At 39.0% G+C, this 25,319-nt stretch overlaps 1 protein-coding gene across 12 annotated transcripts in view; it reads right to left on the minus strand.

Moving 5' to 3' along the window:
- arvcf.L (ARVCF, delta catenin family member L homeolog) overlaps positions 1-25,319 on the minus strand; it is a 129,270-nt gene that overhangs the window by 39,044 nt on the left and 64,907 nt on the right. For 10 of the 12 annotated variants that reach the window (XM_041570772.1, XM_041570724.1, XM_041570864.1 and 7 more), the window contains 4 exon segments: positions 17,615-17,773; positions 9,810-10,420; positions 3,692-4,191; positions 958-1,141 (listed from right to left, as the gene is read on the minus strand). In XM_041570772.1, the coding sequence (XP_041426706.1) occupies positions 958-1,141; positions 3,692-4,191; positions 9,810-10,420; positions 17,615-17,773 (1,454 nt within the window). 12 annotated transcript variants of the gene reach the window in all.

The raw sequence follows: 25,319 nt of genomic DNA on the forward strand, positions 1-25,319 counted from the left end.
AAAGCATGTTGAGCATGTACAAGGCAAGGTTATACTGTGTGTACAGAAGAAAGTGTTGAACAGTCATGTCACAGATAAGATATTTTAAGGGGCAATTTAAGCAATGGAGTCAGATAATAGCATTATGGACCACAAATCCCATTTCTAAATCAGGACAGCAACACAGGAGAAACTGCCTTACAGAATATTTTTTACATGCAACTGTGTGAAACACAGCTTTATTTAGTATTTAATGGATTAGTTGACAAAACGTTGCCTTGGTGGCTACAACAACAATCTTTCTATGTCATCAGTACCCCCCCCCCCGTATATAATTATGTTGCCAGTTACCATTATGGAAAGACTCACATAGAATCACCTTAGACCTGTTTCTATTTGGGGGATTGTGTGTCTTAACTAGTTAAAATGTTCACTTCTAGAATAAAGAACATCAGAAATTGTGTGGTAACTAAGCAGGTACCATTGTGCAGTGTTTCTTTAGTACAGAGCGTAAGTATCTCTGTATGCTTTCACAAAGCTCACACCATCATAATGTACATACCTAAAGGTGGCCATACACAGGCCGATAAAAGCTGCCGACAGAGTCGGCAGCTTATTGGCCCGTGTATGGGCCCCCCCGACGGGCTTCCCCGATCGAGATCTGGCCGAAGTCGGGCAGATCTCGATCGGATGGGACTAAAAATCCCGCCGGATTACACCGCATCTGTCCGTTGATGCTGTCCTGCAATTCGGCCGGCCGTTACCATTTGTTAGGATCCGATCATTGGGCCCTAGGGCCCACGATCGGATCAGCCCGATATTGCCCACCTCAAGGTGGGCATTTCGGGAGAGATCAGCTTGTTTCACAACATCGCCAAACGAGCGGATTTCTCCGTGTATGGCCACCTTTCCTCATACCCCTGGTAAATAAACAGATTAAAAACCCAATCAGAATGAAACATATAGAAAAAAAAATACCTTAAACATCCAGAAGTATTTTTGAAAACAGTGCTCCACTCTGCATCCCGGGGCTTGGAGTCTTCATTAGGTTCATTCTCCCAGCCGGAGTGAGGTATGATAACCTCATTGGTGAGGGTCTGGAGGCCATGGTTGATGATCACCATTTTTAAAGGTTCATATGAGGACAGGTTCCAGAGAGTGCCTTATTAAACAGAAGCAGACACTGCAATGAAGCTACTGCACTAATGAGTAACTGGCTTGGCACAGAATAAATACAACTGTATTAACAAATGATCAAGCCCAAAAGGTTTGACTTAATACATGTCATTACTTTAATCCCTTGGCTGCCAGGTGCTTTTGATCTTACTGCAGCAACATGCCATGCGGCACAGCAGATAACCCATCAACCCAGAAACATAAAATCTACAGCACTGACAGTGAGTCAGAACCATAGCTTTTACAGTCTATGGTAGGAAAGAGGTGAAATGGGTGTTAACCATTTAGTTAGCAGTTAGTATGATATAGACATTGGCATTCTAAGTTTGTCTGCCCTCTCCAAAGCATAAAGTAAAATGATGATGCTCAGCAAACACTTAAGGGCAGAGACAAATCGCCACTTCTTCAGGTGACTAATTTCCCCGAACTGCCTCCCCACCGGCTAGAATCTAAATCACTGTCAGTATGGCACCCTGAGCACTTTGCTTTCCGAAGTCGCCCTAAGTTTCCTCGTGAGGCAACTTCCGGCGACTTCGATTCTAGCTGGAGGGGAGGCTGTTTGGGGAGATTAGTCACCCAAAGAAGAGGCAATTTGTTGCCGGGCGATTAAATCGACCCGAATCTTCTCGTCTGTCTCTGCCCTAAACATTACACTTTGCAAAAGTTAAAAATAACAACAAATAAAGGCCAACTGTTTACATAATACTAATATTTGGTATTGGCACATTCGGGAGACACAACTCACCAAATCAGCTGCATTTTCAAGCATGTTTTTATTTGTCTTGATTATGCATTTTGTATGCCTTTTGTGAAAGATGTGGAATTACACACAAATTCCAGCAAATTTTGGAAGCTTAGGTTGTCACAGAAAATAATATATAGTTTTCCTAGTAAAAGTCCCCCCTAACTCCCCCAGCAACTGTCCCTACAGTGACGAGCAAAACATGTTCAAAAATTGTCTGACAGTAAGCACAAATGAAGTGTTAAACTTTTTTCCAGCAATGAAAGTGTTAACTTGTCATTTTGTTGATGTTTTGCCCTGTTAAAATCAAAGCTATGCCTTGTTTTACTTTGAAGGCAGGATGTCTTTGGCTTCTGAACCCCAGTAGTTAAGGGATGCTGTTAAGTAGCACTACTCCTTCTCTCCAATAAGCCCATACTGAAAAGCACCGTGATTGTGGCGGAGGCTAGAAATGGAAAAGGCAGAGTAGTGTTTGTTTTCTTAAGTGCATGGGAGGACTGCCTGCCATTTTCACCCAGACTGCCAAGCCCTCCCTAAGAAATTACAGGCTGGAGTTTTTAATTCAGTATATGAAAGAAAAAATATATACCACTTGCCAGCTTTCAGAACATTCCCTGGAACTGGCATGTGAGTAAAGCAGCTTGCACATTTCATGCCAATAAATCAGCCAATCAGAAGATGTTCTTCCGGGCAAAAAATAAAAGGGGGAGAAATGAGGGGGCTGCTCATAATGAATTGGATTAACAACATGAGGCTTTGCACAAACAGCACAATGATGACCTATGTCCAGGCTTGTGGACTTTGCCTAGTTAAAACTGATAAAGCACCCAAGAATGGCAAAAAAAAAAAAAAAAGATAAATGTCAAAGCACTGCGTATCTTGTCGGCGCTATATAAATAAATGATGATGATGATGATAGCAATGGAATGTCAGCACTGCAGCCACCTAAATGACAGAAAAAGTGCCCTTTTCCACTGAAAGAAATTGGAACTCCAACTTTCTGGATCTGCTGAGGAGGAGAAGGTACCACAGATAAGACCTCTGTATGTGGTGTTCCTTATCTCAAGTTTAATATCGCCCAACAAGTGCAGACATGAGCGATTTTATGGCAGTTTATATTCAACTTTGTAGGAAGGGGGCAGCATTAGGTGCTGCGGTGCTACATTTTAAGTTAAAAAGGGAGTGCCTAAAGCTGGCCATACATGGGCCAATAAAAGTTGCCGACAGCCGGCAGCTTATTGGCCCACGTGTGGGGCCCTACGACGGGCTTCACCGATCGATATCTGGCCAAAAGTCGGTCAGATGTCGATCAGGCAGGATTAAAAGTCCTGTTGGATCGCAGCTGCATCTGTTCGTTGATGCGGTCCTGCGATCCGACTGCATTATGATCCGATCGTTGGGCCCTAGAGCCCACAATCAGATTAACCGGATATCGGGGAGAGATCCGCTCGTTTGGCAAAATCGGCAAACTAGCGGATCTCTGCATATATGGCCACCTTTAAGCAGCCTAATGTGCTGGGGTTAGTGAAATAAAAGCACACCAAGTGATTACCCAATTTTATGGATACATGAGATCATTACAACTACATGGGACAGCACCTAGAAATCTTATCACCTTAAAATTTTCTTCTTCACAGTCAATTCAATATTCACATTTATGAGACTGGCCAAATAAGCCGAATACCTCATAACCAGCCTCACTGGACAGTCGGTCAGATAACTATTAGCTTGGACAATGTTGCACAATTCAGAATAATCACAGCAGGGTAAAGGTGAAACATGCATTCTTTATACCTGTTATGAGCTCTCTGACTTCCATGTCGTTTGTCTTCCGCAGCAGTCGGATCAAGGCAGGAATGCCATCACAATTTTTTATTGCCACCTTGTTTTCGTTATCTTTTCCATAAGAGATGTTCCGCAGTGCTCCACAAGCTTTGCGATGCACCTCAGGCTTAGGGTGATCTAACAAGCCCACAAGGGTAGGAATACCTTTAAGGTACCTCACATCTTTCTTAATTTTATCATTTTCATAGCAAAGATGCTGCAAATAGGCTGCTGCATTGGACTTGACTGGGTCAATGGGGTGATTAAGCATAGCAATGACCTCAGGAAGATCGGGGTCTCTCCATCTAGGGTCTTTACGAATGCTGTCAATTGAAGGAGAGCGTTTTCCCAAACGATCAATGCTGGCTAGACTTCCTCTTTCTGGCTGAGCCAAAGGAGCTGCATATCCACCGTGCAGATAAGGGATTCTCTCCTCAATGAGATCGGCTTCTAACGGGTCATCATAAGCCCTGTTAACAAAAGCAGTCATTGTGTAAAATCTGTATATGTTGGAGAAGAGTCTTTTTTAAAAAGTTTTGGTTTCTGAAACACTAACTTAAACAGCATCCAAGCAAAGAGAATAGTTTAAGCGTGCAATAAACAAAGAGAAAACCCATCACAGCGAAGACAGCAGAACCACTGAGTAAATACACATACCCGTTAATGGATTCCCCTCACACTATGCAAATAGTAACAAGTGGACCAGTGTTTCTCAGACTGCAAGGCCAGCCTCACTTGCAGCTCAAAAGAAGTGAAACTGGGCTCTTTGCATATCATACATAAAGTTCCTACCTCTATTTCTAAACAGAAATAAATATTTATACAAAAAGGTCAGTTTTTTTAATATATATATATATATATATATATATATATATATATATATATATATATATATATATATATATATATATATATATATATATATATATATATATATATATATATATATATATATATAAATATATATAAATAAATGATTTAGTAGATGCTGGGACTATATAAATAAAGTATAATTAATGGGGAGTGGTGCAATTCTGAAACAAAACACTAATTACCGATGTTCTGCATGCAACATAAGTAATGTTGTCAGACACCAGTACCAATCTATAACAATAGTTGTTCTGCAGAATAATATACCATACCTGAGAAAACTGCTCTAGAAGCTTACTCTGCTTAGGATAGCAGATGTCATATTAGCTTTATTTGACATCACTTCCTGCCTGAGTCTCTGCCTGCTCACTCATAGCTCTGGGCTCAGATTACAGTAGGGAGCGGGGAAAAGGGAGGGAGAGAGGAGCAAACTGAGCATGCTCAAGCCCTAGAGGTTTATACTGAAAAGTGTGATACAGAAGTGAGTGTATAAACAATAGAAGGAAATAAATATGGTGTTTCTTTGGCAGTAATAATTTAACGTATACACAGAAGTTGTGTGTGAGTGCAGAGGCAGAAGAGTAAGTCATTGGCACTGGTTTACTGCTTAAACTGAAGCACTTGCATTGTGTATATATCTTCAATATAGTCTGTTGCCTAGAGGGCCCAAGGTCTATGCATTCTCATCTAACAAAAAGATTTTTATTGCAACATTGCGGTCATATATTACAAGAAAGGTTTTATTTCATTTTTAAATTAAATAATTTGCTCTGTGTATAAATATAGGGACCTGAACTTTCTAGTAAATAGTTCCAAAGGATGTTACTGATCACACCTCAAAAAGAGAATAGGGAAAAAACAAGAAAAATATAATGTAGTGTTCTTATTTAGCACTCACCTCCAGTGTGATCAGATTCACTCACTGGAGGTGTGTGCTGAATAAGAATGCTACACTATATTTTCCTGTTTTTGAGGTGTGATCAGTAAAATCCTTTGGAACAGTTTATCTTGAAGGTGGAGGAGAGCCCAACTCGTTACTGAACTGGGGGCAACACATTGTTTGGGACTATTTTAATTTCTGAACGTTCTGGTGCAGATTCTTGTTAGGTAAAGTTGAGGGTTCTGTATTATACTGGACAGCTTACTAAAAATATAAAGAATGAAAAGCAATTTATTACTCAGCACCAGTGTCGGACTGGCCCACCGGGATACCAGGAAAACTCCCGGTGGGCCCAGGTGTCAGTGGGCCCTCCTGCTTCTAAACATTTTGCCTATTTCATGGTTATTGCCTATTTCTATGAGAATAAAAAGGCTAAATAGATGGAATTATAGGTTATAGTGTATAAAGAAAAGAGAATAGGAGAATCAAGGTTGAGTGAGGAGAGGAAGAAAATAATATTTAGAGTGGGTCCCTGGTCTAAAGGTTTTTGGGTGAGCCCCTGGTCTAAGGCTTTTTGGTGGGCCCCTGGTGTCCCAGTCCGACACTGCTCAGCGCTGTGCATACATTAATGGGGGATATATAGGTATATATACCCTATGAGAGAGGGAGAGAGAACAAAAACAGAGTTTTCTACAGTAGGAAGCTGTGTTTGAGTTGTCAGGGGATTGACAGCCAAGCCTGAAGCACTAATTTACTTCCTAATGCACAGATCATATCACTCTTGACAGGGAAGGAGACTGGGATCTTTGGTAACTTTATCTGCCAAATGCGGATGAAACTGTAAAGATGCTTAAATCGTTGGCTGTGAATTTCTGCAGTCATGGCCTTAATGAGCAACACATTTCTATCATCAAATAGAGAAAAAGGGAATATTCATACAGACACAGAAATGATCACTGCAAGAGATACTGCTGTTTTAGACAGATGTATTGCAACCCCAAAGCAGAGGGGACACATGGATGCATCTTTGTTTTAGTAAATGTACTCACTACAATAGCACTGGAGTAGCAAGGGCAACATATGTGTAGGGGAAGATGATCACAAATCTTCTGCTTATCACAGAATATCATATGAATATTTAGCCAGATACAATGAAACCAGAAATATTTCAAGTCATTTTATTTACATACCATCGATTATCCGAAGGGAAATGGTATATGGGGCACTGTTTTATGCAAAAAATATTGCTTTCACAGGCAGATGTCTCAACTGAAAGAGCAACTTTTTTGCGCCCAGGTGATAGCTTCAGCTCCCTGCTGAAGTCATAAACCTCTGTACAGCCTAGGAATGAGTAAATGTCCTACTTTGTATTAATCCATTTTCACCTACGACTTATGTCCTTTGCTTTCTAGCAAGTATTCCTAATGCAGATATGTGGTTACGTTCAGGCAAACCCCTCTCAGACTGGGGTGTGACTGTGATGAAGCGTGGCAAAGAGTCTCTCAGGCGTCACTGAACTCACAAGAAAAGTGCTGCCATTAGCTTAATATGAAGCTTAGTTTAAAGCCTTCTGCTAGACGGTGCCAGAGCACTTTCTTTTATATTGGGCAGTCTGAGGGATATCTGCAATATGCAGAGAGGAAATACAAGGAGATTTTGAGGTTAAATTAGATGGAGATGTATTTGCCGCCAGATTTTTCCAGAAATACTAATCTATCATTAGCTGTGGTTTGGTCACTGGAAAAGCACAATAGGTAAATGTTTTTAAGGTTAAACCGGCCAACCAAGAAACCTGGATATTATTTGTTGCTTTACAACAGCTGACAGGGCCGGGCCAGGTGTTTGTTTCAAGGACTAAAGGAATGTAGATTGGGCAACAATTAAATAATAATGTTACTATTCACACCATGCTTAAATATAATCACTTCCAACAACTACAAAAACATCTCAGTGTGTAGATTTCCTGCAAAATTACTAGATGGGCTGTGTATATATATATATATTTCCCAAACTCTTTCTGCAACAACTGCGGCTTTGTGAGGCACCAGGGTAGTCAACCTTAGCTGGGCCTCTCTAAAGACAACTCAGACAACTCTGACAGATGTAGAACAGAATTGCACATTCCATTCAACATGACAAGGGGATAGGCAAAGTCCTAGCCTTTCTGCTGTGAAGGGCAAACTGATGTGAGCATATAAAAAGCACATTCCATTGCCCTAAAGAAGCACTCTCAGAAGCCAGTTTAGTGCTGGTTTACTTATCACTTGTAAGGATTGTGTGCACATACTAACTGCACCACTGACTTGATCATGTGCAAAAAGAACAAAAAAGCCAAACTGGTGTAACATGGGGTACAGAAGTAAGAGAGAGGCACAAGCATGTCTTACCCATACTACAATACAAAAAAACAGTAGCTTCACACCTCTATATGATTAAAAAGAGGTGGTGAGGCTATTAACACAAGATTATATTGATTAAAAAGAAAACAAATTTGGATTTTCACCACCACCATGAGCAGCTCCTAAAAATGTTACAGACACATTATATTGAAACATAGCCTGTAACATAGTCAAGTAACAACAGTAATTCAGCCAGCCCCAGTTTGGACAAAGACATTATGTAAGCCATTAAGGTGTGAGATTTAAAGGAATTGTTCTGTATAAAAATAAAAGCTGAGTAAATGGATAGGCTGTGCAAAATAAAAAAAATTCTAATATAGTTAGTTAGGCAAAAATGTAATGTATAAAGGTTGGAGTGACAGAATGTCTATTAAAACAGCCAGAACACGACTTCCTGCTTTGCAGTTCTCTTGGTTTCCACTGATTGGTTACCAGGCAGTAACCAATTGGTTACTTGACGGGCCACATAGGCCATAATTGTTGCTTTTGAATCTGAGCTGAATGCCGAGGATCAATTGCAAACTCACTGAACAGTTATGTCCCAACTTTCCAATATACATTTATTAAAAAAAAGGTGATTTTAAAGTTATTTGTAAAAACGATTCCTATTGAAAGCAGCATTTCCATAACTCCTAGTTCTTTAAGGTAACTTTTAGTATGTTATAGAATGGCCAATTCTAAGCAACTTTTAAATTGGTCTTCATTATCTATTTTTTTTTTTTTTATAGTTTTTCTTCTGATTCTTTGCAGCTTTCAAATGGGCGTCACTGACCCCTTCTAAAAAAACAAATGCTCTTTATGTGGCTACAAATGTATTGTTATTGCTACTTTTTATTCAGGCCTTTCCTATTCATATTCCAGTCTCTTATTCACATCAGTATATGGTTGCTAGGGTAATTTGGTCCCTAGCTACCAGAATGTTTAAAATGCAAATTGAAGAGCTGCTAAATAAAAAGCTAAATAATTTGAAAACCATAAATAATAAAAAATGAAACCCAACTAAAAATTGTCTCAGAATATCGCTCTCTACATCATATTAAAAGTTCTCAAATGTTAACAACCCCTTTAATCAGCTGCCTTGTCTTAAATTGTATCAATAGTTTGAGCCACCAAAGCAGAGTATAGAAAGGGACAAACACTGCTTTCAATAGCAATACATATAGAAATAACTGTAAAACCATTGAAAAAAATGCAATTAATGTATATTGTATAGTTGCTTAGAATTGTGTTTTCTTTTATTAGGCAAAAAAAATATTTGTGGTTGGCATTCCCTTTAAGTCTAAAAGTAATGTTGACCTCCAAAATGTCTTTAAGAATCCTTTGACCAACAGGAAGATACCTTTGGAATGGATGCCTTTAGAAAGGTATTAGCAGAAAGTGGCAAAAAACAAAGGCAACATCTGCTCTTTTGTAATTACAGAGAAGCATAGACATAAATTTTTTTCTTTTTATTTTTACTTAAAGGGGTATTACAGGTGCCAAAAAGTAAAAAAAATAAAAATTGAGCACAAAATTAAGAGGAAGGGTAAGAAATGGCAGAGCAACAAGCTTTTGGTTTTATATGAAAACATTGGAAAGTAATAGGTTTCATAGCCTCTTGTCATAAAAATAATTTCTAAGTTAAACACTTATCTGCATGAAAAATATATGCATGCACTGAAAAAAAATATACACGTGCTTCTGGATTGCAAAAGTATCTCAAGAGCAACAATTTTCAACGCAAAGTGGAAAGCAGGATCCAGAAAGTACAGTGATGCAGTGACCCAGGCAATACTGAAACATGTAATACAAAGAAGCAGAAGTGTGAAATTAAACGAAGATTTTTAGTGCCAATTTAAAAGCTGTACTACTAAAAACAATGGTGTATTGAAACCCTGGATCTGAAATGGCAATATACTGATTGAGTTGAAACGATATAACATTTTCATAGACACTTTACCTTGCTTTGTGTGGTCTCCCTGTAAGAGGCATACCAGGAAGCACTCTCCTGTTCATTGTGGAGTAATCTGGGTCAAGCTCATAGCCATCATCATCTGCCCCCAGACTGCGGTTATCATCTTCTAGGCCATATGGCTCAGGTTGGAATCGTTCAGGCTGGGATCGATTTAGATCAATATTACTTCCAATAGGAACTTGGGGCTGGGCAATGGGAACATAGTTTTCCCGTCTGATGGGCAGGGTATAACTGCCATCCTCTGGCCGATAGTTGTTGCCTGGAGTGTAAGCATATCGAGGACGGTAATTAATCCCACGAGACAGGCTGCCATAATTATCTGGAATATCCCCATATCCTTCATGCCCCAAGAAGGGACGATACTGTGTGTCATGGGGGTCACCATAGGAATCATTGTAGCTGTTGTTGTAGGATCTAGTCAAGGTGGATGTGGCCTGTGGTGTAACGAAGCGGTCTCCATTCTTCATGTATCTCCTGTCAATAGAATCTGTGTAACCACTGAGAGGTGAAGATGCATCAAGGACAGGCACCCCATCAGGCCCAAGGGGAACTTGTCGGACTGTCCTTGTAGTAACAGTTTTTACCATTTTTGTCACCTATAAAAAAAAAAAAAAAAAAAAGAAAATGCCTATAATTACCATAATTAAGAGACCAACTATGAGAAATATTCAGACTATAGGTGCAAAACAGGCTTAACTCCGTGCATTTATATTTTAAGTAAAGGGTCATTATATAGCAAATGATCATTGTATATGCATATTCAATAACTATAAAAAAAAAAAAGGTGTGTGTGTGTGTATGTAAAATATACTTTTAAAATACAAAAGGTTGTTTCTAGTGCATGGACTTGTTACCTATTTGCCTGGCTGCCAGTTCTGGGAACTTTGGTTTGTTTCACACAGACCATGACAAATCTTTGTAGCAGAGGGCTCAAATTTTTCCCTGGCTCACATTTTTAGGGGATTTTTTCTTTTAACATGCTTTTAACTATAAATCCTGTCAAGAACAGCGTGTGCTATCTTATGACATACCTTTTTACATTACTGAGCGCAAAATTGGGACTTTTGGGCCTTAAAGAAGAAGGAAAGCTCCAAGAAAGTTTATTGCCAATAGATTAGCCACAATAGTGCAAGCTACAACACTATACTCTCACTTAGAGCTCTGAGCTCTGAGCTCAGATAACAGGGAGGGGATGAGGGAGGGGGAGAGGAGCAAACAGAGCATGCTCAAGTCCTGCCCTGGAGTTTTATGCTGAAAACAGGAAGTATGATACAGAAGCCCACGTGTACACAATACAAGGAAAGAAATTATGTGTTTCTTTTGACAGAGGACTCAGAGCAGCATTACTTTGAGGGTTTACTGGCGTATTTATATAGACCTTTCTGATAAAGCTTACTTCATTTTAGCCTTTCCTTCTCCTTTAACTATGCACATTGCACACTCATCCATTCTAAACTATGAACAACGCTGGTCCTTTTTCGATTGGATGACTACAAACATCCCAAATAAACAGGGACAGTTTGGAAGTATATCAATGAACAAGGCAGCATTCTTTTCCACAGAAAAAAGTCAGGCACTGCAGCTGTTTCTGGTCACAGCTTGTAAAGGCTGAATGTTTTTTCCCACCACATAAGGCTATGCATCCTTTATATTTTGTAAAAGGCCTTATTTTCATGTATTATGCTTTCAATATTGCTATACTAAAAGTGTCGATTCTTTTACATGCATACATTGATTTTTGTAAACCACTCACCTCTGTATATATTACTACACAATTTTACTGGAGGATCATGACTGTGAAACACTATATCCATGCAATGTTTTCAGTAAAAAGTGTTTGAGGACCTTAACATACAGTATAATTTGCTAGCTTAATATGGTACAAATATAATCAAACACCACATTTACATATAAGCACCCTAAGCACAAAGTCCCTGTGGTGAACAATAGTATGAAAGCTGGCCATACACTGGCAGATACTGGTAGATTGTTTAGCGACCAGATATTTGCCTATTTAGGCATCCAAGTGATTGGCTTAATCAAGTTCCGTATCAAGGTGGACCCTGCCCACTGAGATATTCCAGCATTTCCAGTTCATACTTACCCAAATCATATATCAACGGGAGGGTTGTTGTGGCCTCATTTACAGCTAGATTGCTGATTTACATCCGAGCGGCTACATGAGCCCATACATTAAGTAATTTTGCCCAAGGGTGCACTGCACATCTGTGCAGCTAAACTATACAAACTGCCAGCCAATCAGACTGCCTGTTTATTGGAGATTCTGGAATCGTGCCTAGGAGAACATTTTTCAGTTCCCATAAGAAATACAATCAGCTGATGTCTTGCTGATGAAGAATAGTCACATCCCTATAATAGAGTTCCAAACATCTAATAACAGTTTGATAAACAGTGTGGCCAGAGAAAGCTCATTTGTCAGCGGTTTAATTTGAAGGTTTTGATATTGCATTTTAACCAGAGTTAAAAGTATGGATGCTCCCACACATACTAATAAACAAAGTACATAAATAGAGATTTATGAAAATATGTGCCTGTGCAAGTGGATATTTATAGAAAGGCAAAGGGAAGTACCATTTATAAAATTAAATTCCCCTTAAACACTGAATATTTGCAATTTAAATCTTTTGTTATACTTGACACTTCTGGTGTAAATATACACCAGACAATAAAAATAGTAAAAATAAGGGGATGTTGCATCTATATACTTTTACATACATAACCATGGAAAATATAGTTTTTGTTACTGTAGCAGAGTTTTCTATGCTGTTCTGCCAGTCCACTAATTGTGCTATGTGATACTAGCGATCACGGAGGGCATAAACAAGCTAAACTGACAACATATCACTCAAATGCAGACATACTGTATTTTGCCACTCTGTACAGCTGCTAATCTACAGAGACTGAGAAGCAGCTATTCTTGGTGCATTTCTCTAGGATTCTCACTCTAATCCTTATGCATGTCATATGGCTTCAGTAGAGCACCTCTATAAGCTCCGTATGCCTTAGGGGCTTGCACTTATCCTGCATTTCGCCTGACCTGGTGTCACTCCAGACTATCACCTGACTTCTTAATTGAACAATTTAAAGGAGAACTAAAGCTTAACTAAAGAAGTAGACTAGAAATGTTGCACATTACGTTTTTGGCTTCTGTACCAGCCCAAGGCAACCTCAGCCCTTTAAGCAGGGAAGATCTGTGTCTCCAAAAATGCCCCAGTAGCTCCCCATCTTCTTTTCTGCTGATTGACTGCACATGATCTGTGCTGCTGTCACTTACTGAGCTTAGGAAATCACAGTACATTTAGAATATAAAAGTCACAATATAAGTCTGATTAGTAATTTATACAGCTAATTACTACATGGCAGCACAGAAACCAGTGCAATTAGCATCAGAATTGAATAATCAGCCCTGTAGCATCATCTTATATTTCAGGCCAACTTCATTTTATGCTTGATAATTTGTGACGACCCCTAAGCTTAGCTTCTCAACAGCTGCTCAGAGCCCACTGAGCATGGGAGTGTCACAGACACTTTCCAAGATGGTGACTCAATGTGACAAGCTTGGAGTCTTGGATCATTGCTGCTATTGAGAAGCTGAAACTTTGGGCTGGTGCAATAAGTTCAGTATATAAACTATGGCATTTTTAGCCACATTAATTTTTAGAGGTTAGTTCTCCTTTAAAAGGTAACCGATTCAATGCTTGCATGGTGGATAACAACCTCTCCCATGAATATTTCATGTGTATGTGCACTATTAGACAATAACAAGGCTTGGAGGCAGTGAAAGATAGAGTGAAGCCGATTCTTTCATGCATGGTGCTGCCAGTATTATTGTAGCCTAAACACACTGATAATTCCACATTCAATTGTCATTCTCAGCAGTTTGGAAGCTGTAGGGAGGGGATCTGTTCAGTTTGGCTTCTCTAAGGCAAAATTGTTTGCGGGGTGTAGCGCATCTATATAATGTGTCAATGCTGGCACGTGAATAGAAGTTCTTCTTTCTTTCACAATTGTATTGCATGTATGTTAAAGGAACAGTTCAGTATAAAAATAAAAACTGGGTAAATAGATAGGCTGTGCAAAATAAAACATGTTTCTAATACAGTTAGTTACAAAAATGTAATGTATAAAGGCTGGAGTGACAATGTCTAACACAATAGCCAGAAGACTACTTCTTGCTTTGCAACTCTCTTGGTTTCTACTGATTGGTTACCAGGTAGTAACCAATTTGTTACTTGAGGGGGGGGACCACAAGGGTCATAACTGTTGCTTTTGAATGTGAGCTGAATGCTAAGGATCAATTGCAATCTCACTCAACAGTTATGTGCCATGTGGCCCCCCTTCAAGTCATTGACTAACTCAGAGTTAGAGAGCTAAAAAGCAGGAAGTAGTATCCTGGCTCTTATATTAGACATCCTGTCACTGCAGCCTTTATACATTACATTTTTGGCTAACTATATTAGAAACATTTTTTAACTTGCACAACCTATATATTTACACTAAACTGTTCCTTTAAGGGGTGAAAAGTGTTTGTGTTAGTGATGGCGGGAAGAGTAGGCTTTCAAGAGTTGCATAGCAAAGCCAGGAAAAGGGAGAGGAGGAGAGTGATTGTCAGAATTTGGGTTTCAATCAGCCAGAGATGTACCAAAGGGTAATAAAAATAAATATTCAGCAAAACCCTCAACGCCAAGAGAAAAATCTATATAAAGCTAAGTTAATTCTCTGCAGAGGAGAGAACACTGAACACTAGGGCCACCGACAGCCACAATGTTTTGAGACAATATTTTTGTTATTTATATATTTTTTTATTTTGCCTTTCTTCAAAGTGAAAATCAAGTGCAGTCTGGTTGCTAGGGACATTGAGACATAACAGTTCATTTTCCAATGATGCAAAGATTTCAAGAGGCCATTAAACCTTTTTTTTTTTTAAATTAATAGACTACATATTGTCTTTGAGCTAAACGGTCTACATCAAAGGAAAAGTTATGGTACAGTAATAGCTTTAAAATCAATGTATACAAGTCTGCTATTAATACAGGGTTTATTCCTGTGCAATCCATTTGGTCAGAGTGAACAGCAGGACCAGTACTAGAGGTAGGTAGAATAGACACGTGCCTAGGGTACAATGGTGGGGGGGTAGCTAGCTATGTACTGCTTCGGTCTGCCTTCCCCTTAGCATTATTTAGCAAGTCCTACAATAATGGACCCCTCATTTAAAAACACATCACAGATTTATTTATGTTATTGTAAGCTGAAAGCAATTTTTAAGGTCAAGTTCTTTTCAAAGTCCAAGCAACCTCTCAATCCACAACCCCCGCCCCCATCAGGCCTATTCTTTATAACAAAATTGCTTTTCAACAATGTCCATTAACATGAACTAGACACAATACAGTTAAATTTTTCCTTTGTGTCAAACACCCCAATGTATCTAACAGAAAGCCTTTCTGAGGCACACATCAGAGAACATATTGTTCCAATACAAGCTGACCAAAGCTTGGTAAGTCTGACTCTTCAGTTGACCTGGTTTCTGTAACAGCTCATGCATGAACATTCTTTACATTCTGAGGGATTTAATACTCTAGTTACACAAGTTATTACAGCAGTGCCTAAAATCTGCATTCTGAGTTATATCCTATTAAAAAACATATTACTATAAAACAAGAGCCAGCGCCAAAGACACGGGAACAGACAAACAGATATATAGGGTAACATTGCTTTAAATATGGCACCACTTTTTGTGCTCAAAGGATTTGGTTAACTATACCACATGGGTCAATCGCTTCCAATCTCACCAGCACTATAGGCAATGTAAAAGAAAAAACAAAGCTTTTCAGATTTCCTTATATAAACTTTTTAGGTGGATACTCAAGAGTTTTTAAACTTGCATATCTAATTCTCATCACCGGTATAAATTGTCCTGGGGGGAATCCCGGAAGGCATGTTATATTCCGTGATGAGAATTATATATGCAAGTTCAAAAACTCGAGTACCCACCTAAAAAGTTTATTATAAGCCTACATTGCCTATGGTGGTGGTGGTGGTGAGATTGGATAACTCCACCATATTTGTGTCAATCCCTTCCAAATACTTTGAGCACAAAAAGTGGTGCAATATTTAATGCAATATTACCCTATATATCCGTTTGTCTGTTGCTGTGCCTTTGGCGCTGGCTCTTGTTTTAGATACTGAAAGTCTCAAGTGTGATGCAGAGTTATGTAATCTTTATGTGAAACTGAAGATATACATAGAAGATGTAGCCTAAAGATATTTTCACTTTCTAGCAGTTAAGCTCATATCCAATCGAAATTTAGTCAAGTAGTCACCTAGAAAATTTCACGCCGGAATACTTGATCAATATCCAATGTATCCTGAAGAGATGCCAGATCTCTTTTACTCGGTAGGGTGTGTGAATAAATGGCTTATCTAATGGACCTTTTGCTTGTACGATCTAAACTGGAAGAGAAGGCGTAAAGGCTTAACCCTTCCCACCCAACTGATATTGGAAGGGTGGTGGCAAGACAATCATATCATAGGCTCTGTACCTTTAGTCATCTACACAGAAGGCCAATCTGCATTCATCCAATGGCCAAAATTCTAAGATTTTATCACAAGCCAAGAGGATGAAGACAGACAGTCAAACTGCAGACCCCCTAAATGGACATGTATGTACATACTTCCTGATTTAAGTATAAACATATATGGATACGGTTTCAGTCCAAGCTTAATTTCCCTTTTGCTTCCTATCAAGACAAATAGCTTGTGGCTTTCTTATTCCTAAAAAAAAACAAAAAAAAAACAAAAAAAACCCAGTAAATTTGCATGCAGCAACATTTAAGTAAAATGTGGTAAATTTTCCCAGATGTCTTCCCTTTGAAACCAACAAACATTATGTACAGCACACAGAAAATAATACTTCTTGAAAATACAGCCAATAATCAAAAAATATTTTTAACAGGCCAGTGATATTAGGATGCCAAAATAGTATGTCTGCACAGCACCTGCAAATATAATATTTCTTGGTGGTAATGGTCCCATTTTTACATAAGAACAGTATATAATAAAATATCTAGTATAGGTAAATCTAAAAATCTAAAATAAAAAGACTTGCTGAGTAATCATTGAACAGGTCCTAAATGCACTACGTTCCTGTTCAATAACTACTCAGCAAGTCCAGTTGTTTTAGATTTACCTATACTAGATATACCATGACCTGGATGAATGAAAATACAGACACACAAAAGTTAATGCTGTTATCCATGCAATACCCATTATGGGGCACTGGTACAAGCAAGTGCCCCACCTACACCTGATTAAATAACCTGATACAAATTAAATTCAAGGTACTGTTTCCAATAATATAAATTATAGCAGCATGGTACAGTTGCTTTTAGCCAAACTGAACAGATATTGATCAATGTGTTGCCCTAAAACTGCATAATCTCATTTTTAGAGAATATCTCTGCATGCCTGTATGGGTTTCCTCTGGGTACTACGTTTCTTCCCACACTCTAAAAACATACAGGCAGGTTAACTGGCTCCTTATAGACCATACCATACTGTGGGTGAATGTGATAAGAGACTTTATATTGTAAAATCCACTGGGCAGGTACTGATGGACAACCTTTGTACTGTGCAAAAATGTGTCAATGCTACATTAAAATCACATAATACATTGAAAACAAAAAAATAAAAGAATGTGAACAAGTAAACCCATTATATAGTCTTTAATGACTGTATTGGCTTGAGGAATCCACTACAACTTTTTTTTTTACCTTGGTCTCAGTTCTTCTTGTGGTTCCATCGTCAGAAGTAACAACAGACACATGTGAACTGGGGGTGCCTGGGTCTTCTTCCACAGTAACAGTTTCTTCTAGCATTTCTGGAGGTTCCTGCATCATGGTGATGGAGGTTTGGTTACTGGGACTTTGCTCCTGGAAACAAACAAACCAACCAGTTCAAAGCTATTGTTAAGAAATTAGGGGCAACATAAAAGTCCATGCTGGTTGAAAAGAGATGACTATAACCACAACCAGTGAAACATAGATATTAATAATAATGTGTCTCAATACAAAAAATGACAGAGAGAAAGAATTAGAGAGGAAAAAAGTGAATTTACAGCAACAGGTGACAAAACCACTGCACTTTAATTCTCTGCAGATAAGCTATTGGCTGTTAAGGAGAAATCGGTTTCCAGTATCCATTAATATAAAATGCTCAATTGTTTAATATATATTTTGGAATCTTTGGCAATGGTTGTGTGGCTGGTTATATTCACTGCAATGCATGCTGTCTCTCTCAGGGATCAACTTAGAAGCTAGCCAATTAACAGAAATCAGAAAAAACTACGTCTGCTACATTGTTTAAAATTGTTTTAGAACCCAAAGTTTTGCTACTTATGAGAAAGTTGCTTCAACATTTTGTGAGGACATTGTTTCTGCCAAAGAACCAGATTATGTCTTCTGTCATCAGTGGATCTGCATGGAAAGGATCTTTGTTTCCTAACAGTGCTAAGTAGAATGTAAACACACTTAGACAAATGCTGAAGGTCATCTATATCCATGCCATGCCATGGCATGTAGCTTGCTCTATAGAGGAGTAAGAACACTATTAGCTCACAGATTGGAGAGGGCATCTTGGCTGCAGTCCCAATAATAAGATTGAATAGCATGGGCTGTGGCGCTATTGCATTGCTAAACATCACCATTGTAACAGTTTCATCAACAGTTCTGGTTTACAGTAGGCAGTGCACAATGAAACTTTAGTTACCCAAGTAACATTGTATCCCTAGGAAAACAATGACAGCACCAATATTATCATTTACACGCCATGTTACATTCTGACCCCAGCTTTAGATTGAATATTCAAAAGGAACTGAAGTTTTAAAAAAAGAACGTGTTATAACAGAAGTATTTTTTCAAAGCCTAAAGAACACGCTTATGTGTAGATCAAACAATGCAAGACAAAAAATTGATTCTGAATTACCTACAGAATTAGCCTGTTTCATAGTCATCACAAACGAAACAATCCCAAGTAATAAATGCCCATTTACAAAATAGATTTTAAAATATAAAAGGTTTACAAAGTTATTGACCTTTACTAACCCAGCAGCAAAGATTCCTTCTACTTGCAGCATGGGATTAGCATTTATTGCTCAGAACCGGAGAAGAGAATATTTCTTGCATTTGAAACTGATGAGCACTTTCCTCTGTGCACCCTGATTGTAATATCCATGCATTTAATATTCATGGCACTCCATATTCCGCATAGTCATTTCTTCCAACGTGGTAAGGCTGCAGTCCAACCTGCTTTTACTGATTAGTACCAATAAATTCCCACCTCAATTTGCTAAACTCCTATCAGTATACATTTTTTTCCTGCTAGCAATAAGGTATGATGTTTACTTTCTTCAGCAAAAACTGTCCAGGTAGCAAGCAGTCTTGCCAACTCACCCAGGACATCACCCACTTCACTGCCACATTTTCTGGAAAAAAATACCGGCCTTCCTGTATATTTATCTTTTGTCCCCTATTAAGAACATTGGGATCAACCATAATTTTTACCAGCCAGGCCGGTAAAATAGCCGGCCAGGTGGCAACCCTACCTCCACATTGAGGGGCTCTCTCATCTTAAGTAAATGGATGCACACACCCCTAATCCAGGCTAACTTGCAATACTGCCACAACCAGATCCCCCTTATGGCCTTACCATTGTCTAAGGCACCATTCAGGACTCCACACTTACTAACACGTACTCACTACACACTCTCCTATGTGGAAGGAAGCTTCACTGTGTGATATTAAATAGCAGACGTCTGGCAAAAACAGAAGTACAGTAATAGCAGTAAAAGGGGAAACGTATCCGTCTCATAAGCATAGTTCATCTTCCTTATTTGTATTTGTTCAGATTTGTGGTGCCAGTTATCAAGATTGTCCATGCCCATGGTGCCTTATGGGAGAATCAAAACTATCTAGGCAGTGCTGTGTGTATGGCATGAGACAAGTAAATACCTTCTGATTTCAGAAGGCTTCACTTTGCAAGTATTTACTGGATGCACAAAATTAACAGCATCGGAAAGAGCAGCATTTCCTAGGCAAATAACTAGGGCAATTCTGCAGAGGCCCTTCTCAACTCTGACCCTGTCTGCAGCAGTCTCATTAAAATAATTCTCTTAAACCACAGACTAAAGAGTTATAGGGCAGCCTGTCCACCATCCCCCAACTATATGCCAATCTTCCGAATGTTACCAATGACAGTACAGACATTAGTGCACAATGAATGCTCACAAGAAAGGAAGAAGAATCCATGCCCACATCAGACACATTTACAACTGTTACCTAATGGATAAGTCCTATTTTTTTATTTTTGTTGGAATGGTAGACACGGGATGCTTTTATGGTCATATTCCAATATAGGCACAGCATTAGTTCACATGCAGTTATCCATCTTTGCTACAATGAACTAAGCTTAGCACTAACCCAACAAGAATAGTATTCCATTGACACTGCATCATTTCTTTGAATTGGTTAGCCCTAAATTCTATGGATTGTCACTCTTGATTTCCCAGTATCAACACTAGAGAGCTAATAAGTTATTCCCTGTGACATTCCACTACTAACTGTAAATCAGAATGACCCTACTCTCTCACACTGAAACCCGATATACTGTTCAACTTAAAACAACATATTCTCAGAACCACCCACCCTTGCTCTGGGGACTACCATTTTCTAGTAAGCAGATTGTATTACTATTGATACATGTGCGAGAGAACAAAATAACCATTTTTATTATCTTAAGTTCTAACTAGGAATGACTGAAAAAGATAGTAAAGGGGAGCTGGAGAATAAACACTTGGAACCTTCTCATTTATCCATCATACCATATATACATTTCTACAGAAACATCTTCCACTTTATGCAGCACAGTGCAAGGCTTTTACTTTAAACGTTTTCATACATTTACCCACACATTCAAAATTAAACCCCTTCAGAATAAAAGGAAGGAGAAAAACAGCAGGAATTATTTTCTGCCATGTGGTTGAGAACAGGATATTTATAAGACTGATGTACTCTTACAGTCTGCCACCAGTACAGACCTGTTATTTTGTGGCCTTACACAAAGAATGCTTAAAATGTAAACTGCTTTGTTATAAAATCTACATTCTAATGGAAAGAACAACATAAACTACAGTAGGTTTTTCTTGGTATGGAGATATAGATTACAAGAAACCTATTATCCATAAAACCTTAGATGCCAAGCATTCTCAGACCCACTATCTGTAATTTATCCAACAGAACAACATATTCTCTTCTGTATAACAAAATGCTCAACGCATTTGTTGGTCTGTAAAAAGGTATCAGTCGTCAATCATAAGGGCTGTGCATTTGAACATTCCATTGCCTCCAAGTCCCAAGCACTGATTTACTGTAAAGAAATATTATTAGCATCATATGACCCCTTCTGAAAGTATTCTAAAAAAAAAAAAAAAAAAAAAAAAAAAAAAAGGGTGTAGAGCTGATGTTCAGGAGCCTGTTGCTAGAAGAGATATACTGTATGGAGCGCAACATTCCTGACATCCTCATTGGCACACTGGGTATGTTTAACAGAAGATGCCCAGTGCATGAATAAAAATAGAGAAACTTTAGTTACATGCCTATTTATTTTGGGTATACTACTAGGACAGATCTCATACATTAGTTGATACAAAATCATCACTTCTAAGCTTGCTCTTTGAGCATTACTAGAACCATTCCAAAAGTAATGGATACATTAGATGCAAAGAAAAGTATTGACATACATTCTAACAGTTCATATAGTCTCCAACCTGGCATATACAGAGCTGTAGTGAAGAAGTGTGTCAGGAAAGACTCAACTAACAAAATGATAACTGGTCCCTGGGATGATGATACCATTTGGCCTAAAGTGTGGGTGATCAAATCAAGAAGAGATCTGTTTGTTTGGGAACCTAATCAGACAACCAGATTTTAAAACTATATGTCCAATTTAATATTTAGTTATTTCTTATTGAGCCAACATGGCTTTAAAGGAAGAACTGGGAGATACATTATTGCTTGCATCTGCTGAGGCCCATATACTGGAACAGCCTGTAGTTTATTTAGTTATATAGTTCTAGCTACAGTCCATGTGATTGTAGCTCTTTAACCAATTTCTTTCCATAGATTGTAAACTGTACTGAGCCAGCTGTCAAGTACATGAGTGCCAGCTCCATAGATTTGACATTCCCAGGTTCCTTCCTTGATCTATACTGCAACACATGTTGTCTGGCAAGACAATGCAGCAAAGATCCAAGGCATCCCGCAAGGAAAGTGTTTTTTTTTTTTTTTTTTTAAAAAAACAGATCTTTTTTTTAAAAATTCTGTATGCTTTCCTTCCCAGCAGCAGAGCATTACCTTACAGTGCTGGACTCCAGCGCTGTCTCCTCTGAGACATACTGTAGGCTGAATTCCAACACTGCAAGAGAGCACCGTCTCTGGGGCAAAGAAACAGCCTGATTTTAAAAACCAAAACATATTGCAAAACGGACACTGGCCGTAGAAATGCGGATTATTAGCCTATGTCAGACGAAAAATCGTGGCCTCTAAAACGTATGTTTGAATTCGAGGCTTGGAGGCAAGATTTTGTTGCATAAAAAATAAAAAAAAATAAAAAGTGTACAGCCAAATTGTGCCTTCTGTAGGCTGCCAGTCAGTCCACATAGGGGCCAATCACAGCCCTTATTTGGCACCCCCAGGAACTTTTCATAACTGTGTTGTTCGCCAACTCTTTTTACATTTGAACATGGCTCAAGGGTAGAAAAAGGTTGGGGACCCCCCTCTGTAGGGGATCTGGCAAAGTCACCCTCTATACTGGGAGTCTACAGTTGAGCATTATACATACACAGCATACAGAAAATACAGTCATATGAAAATGTTTGAAAACCCCTCTTAATTCTTTGGCATTTTGTTTATCATTGGCTGCGCTTTCAAACTAGCAACTTACTTTTAATATATTAAATGCCTTATGGAAACAGTATTATTTAATCAGTGGCAAAAAATTTTTGGATTAACAGAAAATATGCATCATAACAAAATTAGACAAAATTAGGTGCATACATTTGGGCACCTCAACAGAGAAATTACATCAATACTTAGCAAATGTAACCGCCTCTAGACACCTCCTTTAGTCTGGATTCTGGATGGCAGTATATTTGACCATTCATCCATACAAAATCTCTCCAGTCCATTTAAATTTGATGGCTGCCAAGAATAGACAGCCTGCTTCAAATTATCCCATAGATTTTCGATGATACTAAAGTCGGGGGACTGTGACTGCCATTCCAGAATATTCCAGAATATTGTACTTCTCCCTCATAAATGCCTTTGTAGATTTCGAAGTGTCATTGTCATGTTGGAATATCCAACCCTTGCATAACTTCAACTTTGTGACTGATGCTTGAACATTATTCTGAAGAATTTGTTGATATTGGGTTGAATTCATCCGACCCTTGACTTTAACGAGGGCACCAATCCCTTAACTAGCCACACAGCTCCACAGCATGATGGAACCTCCACCAAATTTGACAGTAGGTAGCAGGTGTTTTTCTTGGAATGTGGAGTTTTACTAATCAAAGTTGCAACCAGTCAGGGTGAAATGTATCTAGATACACCTCACCATATTGTTGCCAGCCAACCAGTTCAGATAAGCACTGTTACAATGTAACTAAAACTTAGCCTTTAATGTTTATCCTTTTAAAACATTTTGCCCACACACAAAAGTAGACTCACGCACTATTACGTATATTAGAGAAGTATGAGCATCCCAGAACCCTCCCTTCCAAAGTTCCCCCACGTGTCACCTGCCTATCTACGTGGGGAGCAATTGGAGCTGGTCTCCTCACCGTGCACCTATGCCCTACACGTTTCTCTGCTTCTTAAGGGGCATAAGTGTGGCGTTCTTCTTCCGCCATGCAAAGCGCTTTTTGTTATGACCAAATAACTACTTGTCTCATCAGTCCAAAGCACTTTGTGCCAAAATGACTGTGGCTTGTCCAATTGAGCTCTTGCATACAAGTGACTGTATGCGTGAGTGCAGAAAGAGCTTCTTTCTCATCAGTCTGCCATACAGATGTTCTTTTTGCAAATTGCACTGAATTGTAGAACGATGTACAGATACACCATCTGCAGCAAGATGTTCTTGCAGGTCTTTGGAGGTGATCTTTGGGTTGTCTGTAACCATTCTTACAATCCCCCGCTTGCCGCTCCTGTATTTTCTTGGCCTGCCAGACCTGGGTTTTACAGCAACTGTGCCTGTGGCCTTCCATTTTTCTGATTACATTCCTTACAGTTGAAACTGACAGTTTAAACCTCTGAGACAGCTTTTTGTAGCCCTCCCCTAAACCATAAGGGTAGGGACACACTGGGCGATTTGGGGAGATTTAGTCGCCTGGCGACTAATCGCAGCGACTTTTCTCCCCGAATGCCTCCCCTCACTCTGCGCCTGGATAAAATGAAAAATCGCCTGCGCTAATCACACACGGCGATTCGTTTTCCGAAGTCGCCCGAAGTTGCCTCACGAGGAAACTTCGGGCGACTTCGGAAAACGAATCGCCGCGTGTGATTAGCGCAGGCGATTTTTCATTTTAGCCAGGCGCAGAGCGAGGGGAAGCATTCGGGGAAGATTGGTCGTGGAAAGTCGCGGCGATTAGTAGCCAGGCGACTAAATCTCCCCAAATCGCCCAGTGTGTCCCAGCCCTAATACTGAACAATCTTTGTTTTCAGATCTTTTGAGGGTTGCTTTGAGGATCCCATGCTGTCACTCTTCAGAGGAGAGTCAAACAGAAGCACAACTTGCAATTGGCCACCTTAAATACCTTTTCTCATGATTGGACACAGCTTCCTATGAAGTTCAAGGCTTAACGAACTAATCCAACTAATCTGGTTTTGCCAGTAATCAGTATTGAGTACCCCAGTACTCCGATGTTCCTGGGAAATGAAAGACATACCACTGTTATCTTTTTTGTTTAAAGTGGAGTAAATTATTATGCAGGCTGAGAGGGGTTCCCAAACTTTTTCATATGACTGTATATAAAGCAATTTTGGCAAACTCACTAGTATCTGAGCCTTGTTAGTCCGACTTTTTGTCTTTGTTTGTATCACTGTCCATGGAACTCTAGCAACCTGAAACAATTGGACCACATTACTCCTAAATCATGTAAAAAGCTGGCACAAACACACTAAGTTTCAGCAAAAAGAAAAAAAATCCTAACATAAAACATATTTCCGTCAAGCAAAAGTTTGTTGACTTGTACAGTATTTGCTATTAACCTCTGAAGGGTTCTAGCATTTTTTTCTATGAGTTGTCTACACAAAGGATCGCCCAGTTTATTGCTTTCATATGAGCCTAGGCATATGGAAATTCCTGGCTTGCTTCCCAATGATATAGAAAAAAAAAAAAAAACTTTCTAAATAAAATGTTTGTTTT

This window comes from Xenopus laevis, chromosome 1L (assembly GCF_017654675.1).
Source record: "Xenopus laevis strain J_2021 chromosome 1L, Xenopus_laevis_v10.1, whole genome shotgun sequence".
NCBI lineage: Eukaryota > Metazoa > Chordata > Amphibia > Anura > Pipidae > Xenopus > Xenopus laevis.